At 46.3% G+C, this 6,810-nt stretch overlaps 1 protein-coding gene across 4 annotated transcripts; it reads left to right on the plus strand.

Moving 5' to 3' along the window:
* Positions 1 to 1,357: 1,357 nt before the first annotated feature.
* LOC139554538 (UPF0500 protein C1orf216 homolog) lies at positions 1,358 to 5,341 on the plus strand. Of its 4 annotated transcripts, none has more exons than XM_071367412.1 (2): positions 1,358 to 1,488; positions 3,597 to 5,341. In XM_071367412.1, the coding sequence occupies exon 2, from the start codon at positions 3,721 to 3,723 to the stop codon at positions 4,804 to 4,806; it is 1,086 nt and encodes a 361-aa protein (XP_071223513.1). In that variant the 5' UTR covers positions 1,358 to 1,488; positions 3,597 to 3,720; the 3' UTR covers positions 4,807 to 5,341. The 4 variants fall into 4 exon arrangements, with proteins under 4 accessions (XP_071223513.1, XP_071223511.1, XP_071223510.1 ...); XM_071367410.1 differs by lacking the exon at positions 1,358 to 1,488 and adding an exon at positions 2,355 to 2,494; XM_071367409.1 differs by lacking the exon at positions 1,358 to 1,488 and adding an exon at positions 2,502 to 2,648.
* The last annotated feature ends 1,469 nt before the right edge of the window (positions 5,342 to 6,810 follow it).

The following is a 6,810-nucleotide window of genomic DNA, read 5'->3' on the forward strand; positions in this document are numbered from 1 at the left end:
GCAAACGTGTGGTTTGTGTGTCCGCCAGATCAGAGGATGTAGGGATGAACAGGGATGTTCTCTTGATAAGCGTGTACATTTGACAATTTTCCTGTCTTGTTTAAGCATTCAAAATGTAACGAGCACTTTTGGGTGTCAGGGAAAATGTATGGAGTAAAAAGTACATTATTTTCTTTAGGAATGTAGTGAAGTGAAAGTAGTCAAAAGTATAAACGGTATAAACGGTAAAGCTCAGATTCCCCCCCCCCAAGAAAACGACTGAATTTTTTACTTAAGTACTTTACACCACTGATGGGGTGTTGTGTGTAGGCCAGTGATGACAAATCTCAATTTAATCCATTTTTAAGTCAGGCTCTAACACAACAAAATGTGTAAAAAGTCAAGCGGTGTGAATACATTCTCAAGGCACTGTATCTGACTTTGCTAAGGGTGGAATCCTAGTTGGAGAAATGCCCCTCCCACCACCACACTAAGTTTTGTGCAAATTTTGCATCGATGTCAGTAGAATTGTGCGAAAGTTTAAGTAACATACTTATCGCATACTTAAATGTGTCCCAAATGTCACTCTCGCTCTCTGCACCTTCATTTTGCTCAGTTTTACCTTGGCTTCAGAATTCAAACAATAGAATGTTAGTTGACTCCGACTGAATCATGACTGTTGCCTATAGACCTCTGTCCCTTATTACTTCCAGCCATTCTCTGTTGACCTCTAGGCTCAGATAGGACCACTCTTGGTCCAGTTAAGATAATTGCAGTTTATAATCTAATGATTATGATAAGTGGCTAATAATAGGATCTCGTTAGGAGTACTCTTAATGACCGCTTTTATCTCTCCATCTCATTAGTCCATGGTGATTTAGCAGCAAGTCTCGGGGTTAGGGGCTGCAGGAAGGCTCATTACACAACATTAGGAGCAGGCATAGGGGCTGGAATGAACCCCGTGGATACCCTCTTAGCTTTAGGCGGAGATGTAATCCTGGTTTTGTTTATTCAGTCATAACATTATCCCAACTCCCAAACCAAGTCCCCCTCGTTTGAAAGATGGGGAAATATTATGTACATTAAGAAAAATGTGGGCCCTGACCAGCCACAAAATCTAAAGGAAAAGCTTTTATTTTACTCCCAACTAAGAGGAGGCTAGAATAATTCACCAGAAGCATGAGATCTTTCACTCTCTGTGATGCTTCCCAAGGGGTGGAAAATCTAAATGTGAGGGGGTTTATTTGATTTACTTTGTCTTGGCTCATTGAACGATCTCTGTTCGAGAAGAGAGAGCTGTAGGTCCACTCTACTCTGGTTTTCTGTACTGTATCTGCCGCTATGCATTGTGGTGTTGTGAGCTGACGGTATGGCCATGGGTCATTCCCCTTGGCCACTGTCACAGTAAGGACTGGTGTTGCTGGAGATGAAGCAGAACTGAGGGAAGTGGGTCATTACTCGGGGCTGTGTAAAACAATTTTTTTTAAATAACAAGGTCTTATTCACTAGGTAAGTCATGCTCTTTTTATTAAATGCCTGTGTTGTGAGATGGGTGCTTATGAGTTGCCTCGGTTGCGCAATAACCGACGCACAATATTTATTTAGCGCCCCGAGGGACCTCGCGGATGACCCTTCGTCTGAACATTTGGTCCACATGCACCGCAAAGCATGCTCTGTTTCTTTCTCTCTGTTTCTATTTTCTGGCCCTGTTGCTATCTGTTTCTCTATATCGGTGTCCTGCTCCACGGTTCTGTGTTCGGTTTTGGAAGATGGAGATGATTTTGCATGTGATGAGACCGCGGGCAGCCGCTGTGTTTGATGTATTTTTCATGCGCTTAGGCTACTATTGAACGATGGGGAGGAGGGGACAGCCTGGAGGTGCAGCACTTGAATGGGGATGTTGTTGAAGTGGAAAGGGGTTAAGGGGGGGTTGAGGGGGGGGGGACGTACGCTCTTCTGCCGCAAGCGACAGGAGATGCGGAGGGAGTATACTTGCAAAGTCTGTCTGATGTGCCACACCTCCTACCCGAAAACACACTCGCACTCAACACAGGCGTTCTCTCTAATCTAATACCGACAGATACAGTCACCAGTTTAATGCAACAAATGGCAGTCTGTCTCCCTTGACACAATTATGAGAATGTGTTATAGGTTACATTTGAGTAGCCTAAACAAATATTCGTTTGTGGTATATACTTTTCTGGTCGTACTTTCCCTTTAAAAAAACTAAGATATGGTGAGACATTCCAGTGTAATTTCTGCAGCACTCTACTTTCTGCTCACCTCTCTGCATTTTCCCGTTCTACCGTCCCTGCCCAGTTTAGGAAGTGAGTCATTTGGGTAGGCAGGCTAGTAGTCCGTTCTATCAGAGCGCTAGAAAGAGTGGATGAGAGAGCGAGAGAGGAGGGGGGGGGGTAGTCGCAGATAAACATCACATAGGAGGGTCGACCAGAGGAGGGGGAAATAGGGAGGGCTCCCAATCTACTTCCTCTACGAAGCACTTTACTAGCATACGGTAAGACAAGGCCCTCTTTTATGTATCGATTCACACATTTGTCAATCCGAATGATTGTGTATTCAGCGAATGAAATAAGGAATGGTAAAGGTTGTTTTGTATAAGTGGAAGCGAGGCTATCGCTGCCGACGAGCGAGGAGAACAAGGACATGGGGTGAGCTGATAGCGCTGCTGCTGAACTAGGTCTAGGCTATTACGTAAGGCACAATGGAGATTAATTCATCTTTTATATTAATTTCATAAAACCGTGTTTCTTTTTTGTCATCTATTTTTCTCAAACAACATTGTGTAGGTAGGCTATTCTAATGCCTTGTGTTATGATAAGCTATAAGCATATGCTTTCATCGGGCGTCGTCGTTCGTTCCTGTCAAATCGCGCATCTTAATTTTGCATCTGCTTAATTAATTTAAAGGAATTTTATGGTATTTCACTTCTGACTCTCACAAGTCTAAGAAGACGTGATTAATGGTGCATAAAGAACATCCTGTAGTTGACAGTTTTTATAGCCTAGCCTAAACATAGGCTACAAGAAGGATGGATGGGAGTGCGTTTTATTGTTCGGCTATTGCACGAACCTCAAACGAATATAAAACATAATATTGATATGTTATATCACATCACCCAAGGTCGATTTTACTTGATAACTTGATCCTCACCAATCGAGCGCCAATATTTACGTCAGTGCCAGTGGCGCGCGCAACCCTGGAACGTTAGTCGCTGTCCTTCAGCACCACGTGCCTGCGCATCATGCGACAGAGCGGAGAATGAGTGACAGTACCCCGAAGTAAGGATTAGTGAAATTTCCATTCTGAGGAGACATGTAAATATTTGATGGTAATATAGGCCTAAGTGGAGGGCAATTGGATGCACAGAGCAGCTACGATTTAATACATTAGAACGAGAAGGAATGGCAGTGATGGCTAGAAGATTAACTGGTAGTAGGCTAATATCAAACTTGTGAGTTATGCAGCAGCGTACAGGACTGTATCAGAGAAATTAGTCTAGATTTATCTGATATATAAGTGAAGGATTAACCTTGAAACAATTGCCTTAATTAACTTCCATATTTTATTCCCTTTTCTCTCCCTCCTTTTCTAAACAGTGACTCTCAGTCAAGATCAAGAAGTGAATCTTCAACAAGAATTGAGTCTCGTTCAAGAAGACTTGAATCTCATTCACAAAGAATTGAATCTCCATCAAGAAGAAGTGAGTTTCAGCCAAGCAAAATGCTCCACCAGGACAGACTCGTAAACCCCCAGTACCGAGGCCAGGGAGGCACCTCCTCCCCACTGCGGATCCTCAGCAACAACAGCCAGCAGCAGGGGGGCAAAAGGAAGCAAGGTGAGAAGGACGGCAACTTCAACTTCCTGGGTCAAGACGAGGACGTCATGACGGGAGGAGACGAGAATCGCAACCAGGTGCGTCCTCGTAACCTGGGCCCATTGGGCCGCGACCAGCCCCACCTTCCCCCCTCCTCCAACCACTACGGTCTGGGGCCCCTGTCCCCGCTCTCCCGTCTGCCCTGCTGGAGCCCCCTGGAGTCCCTGCCTGAGATCGAGAGTGGGGACGATGGGTACGGAAGAGTGCCCCCGGATGGCGCGGAGGAGGGAAAGATGGAGGAGGAGATGGGGAGGATGAGCGATGACGAGAAGGAGAAACAAGACCTGGGGGGAGGTGTCATGAAACAGGGAGTGGTGGTGGAAGAGGAGGAGGAGGAGGAGGTGGAGGACCCAGAGGAATGGGGCGACAGCGACTCAGACTTTGAGTTCAGCTACAGGTCCAGTGGCAGCCTGTCCTCTCTCAACATGGAGAGCGGAGGTGAAGGGGCTGGCATGGGAGGGTGGGACCGCATCGGTGTGGGGGAGACCAAGCCTGACCACCACCAGGGGGGAAACCAGGAGACCCCTGCCGCCCCAGCAGACCCCCTTACCCCCTCTTTGACCAGGAAGTGGGATGACAAAATGGAGAGGAAAAGGAGCAGCAAGCCTCTCAGAACGGGGAACAGTCTGCTTGACGGAGCAGCGTTGTCGGACTCGGACACGGACTGCGGCGAGCTGCCTGAGCTGGAGGACGCTGTGTGGACCCTGAGGGACCGCGAGCGCTTCAAGGCCCAGGAGATGGAGAAGCACCAGGTCCAGCTCACCATGTACCGCAGGCTGGCTCTGATCCGCTGGGTCCGCACCCTGCAGGGTCGCGTCCAGGAGCAGCAGAACCGCCTCCAGTCCAGCTTTGACGTCATCCTCGACCACAGGAAGGAGCTGCTGCGCATGGGCGCTGCCACCACTGCAACTGCCACAGCCAGCCAATCGTAGAGCAGGAAGGAAGCGCAGAGGCCCCAACAGGAAGTGGTCACTAGCAGAGACCGGCCAGTCGCTGAAGGGGAATACAAAGGCATTGATGCCTTGGCCATGGTTATTGTGCTTGTTGTGTCCCAGACTTGACTTTTCCCGAAACTAGACAATCTCCAAGCATCCTCTGAGATTTTACTCTGATGTGGTGTTTTAATAAGTTGGTAATGCAGTTTGTTTTTGATTTATTGGCGTCCTACCCTGTGTTGAGATCCAAAAATATCCAAGGCACCTTTCTTCTTGAGAGCCAGGATTACGTTTTTCACCCTAACCCTGCCAAACTATGGAAATATATAACATATTATATGAAGTTTAATATATGCCTGTATCTTCAAATGTTCTATATAAGTGTAGAATGTACCGTTTTATTTGTCTCTATAACTGTGATATAATCCCAAAATATTCCAAATACAACATATGAGATTAATTGTTTTTTTATTTTTTATATGTATATCATGTTTGTCTTCTCCAGTGACATAATAAAATTGTTTTAGAGATATTCGTGTATTGTGAGTTAATAATGTATAAAGTTATGAAGAAGATGTTGGGATTTTACTAGTCTATTTGCACTCATCGCACAGTATAAAAGCCAACATCAACGTTAGGTCGGTGTACACAGAAAGGTGTGGATTAGCAGACTATGAGAACAAGTAGGCAACGTCAGATAGTTTATATCGAAGACATGCTAAACCTAAGCTATAGGCCTTCGTTTTAGATAATTATTTGCGCATTGTGTTGATCTTCAATTTGAGATGAAGGAATTGATCCTTTTCATAAAGCACTAATAGAACCGTTAAAGCCTCTTTGTGTTCGTTGTTTAAATATATAAACTGCAGCCTCTGGTCCATGATAATTTTACTACAATCGTCTCTTTATCAACAGCACAAAGTTCGTTTGTATCGCCTCATCATGAGTGTGTTCTGTTGGGGGTGTGATAGCCCTGTGAGGAACATGCATCAATCTTTATAGGCATGGTTACTGCGTCTCTCGTCGCCGCGGGCAGGGAACGTCTAGCCGTACTGTGTGTGTCTGTGTGTGTGCTCCCAGAGATACCAGCCTTCGCCACCTAATCTGCAGTCTGAGTTGAGCTGGTCCTGCAGAGTCCAGTTCCCCGGGGAATCTGTCAGTTTGCGCCCCAGGGCCCGGTGGTCCTATCCGGCCCGGTGAGCACCCGCCGGTCCAGTCCCGCAGTATGAGCCAAACCCCGGGGCAAGTTTGTGATAATCCTCGCTTATGCCTCCGAACTCCGGGCGCTCAGGCTTATGTTCTAAAGCTTATCGTCTCTCCTGGACGCAGGCATGACAGTGAAAGTGTGAGAGAATTAACATATTTATCTGTTGTTTATTGGCTTTTAAGCGGGATGTATGTAGGGCATCAAACGGGGAAGCGTCTGGGATAACCAGCCAACACGTTTGTTTGTTCTGTTATTGTCCTGTGTACAAACACCGTTTCCAAAAAGCGCAGAGAAACAGTACACGGGGAGAACAAAACCAGATTTTGAGGATATACAATCACGGTGATGTGATTAGGCTATGTATTTACAGTGAAGTTAAAATGCGAAGGGAAATGTTACCCATAGGCCTATAGCCTATAAAATGAGATGTGATGGTCATTTTATTCGGGCTTGTTACCTATTCTGCCCTACCAAGCAAAAGAGCAGTAACTTAACATTAATTGACCTCAACTCCACAAAGGGCCAATTCAAGCAAATGTTTATATTGTGTCTCTCTCTGTAAGGAACAAAGTTTTATTGGATGCACATTCTAACTCAAATCGGTATTCTGCGTAGTGTCTCACGTTAAACACCGTGCCCTCACCCTGAATACATCTCTTCGTTTCAGCGACACTGTATAATAGGTTCGCCGCACGGCGGGACACGAGGCATGTGTGACGGGGTCCCTGCTGGGCGCGAACAGCGGCACCGGTGAAAGAGCACCCCGCCCGGGAAGAAACAGACGCACGGGGGGG

The sequence above is a fragment of the Salvelinus alpinus genome, chromosome 26 (assembly GCF_045679555.1).
Source record: "Salvelinus alpinus chromosome 26, SLU_Salpinus.1, whole genome shotgun sequence".
Classification (NCBI taxonomy): domain Eukaryota; kingdom Metazoa; phylum Chordata; class Actinopteri; order Salmoniformes; family Salmonidae; genus Salvelinus; species Salvelinus alpinus.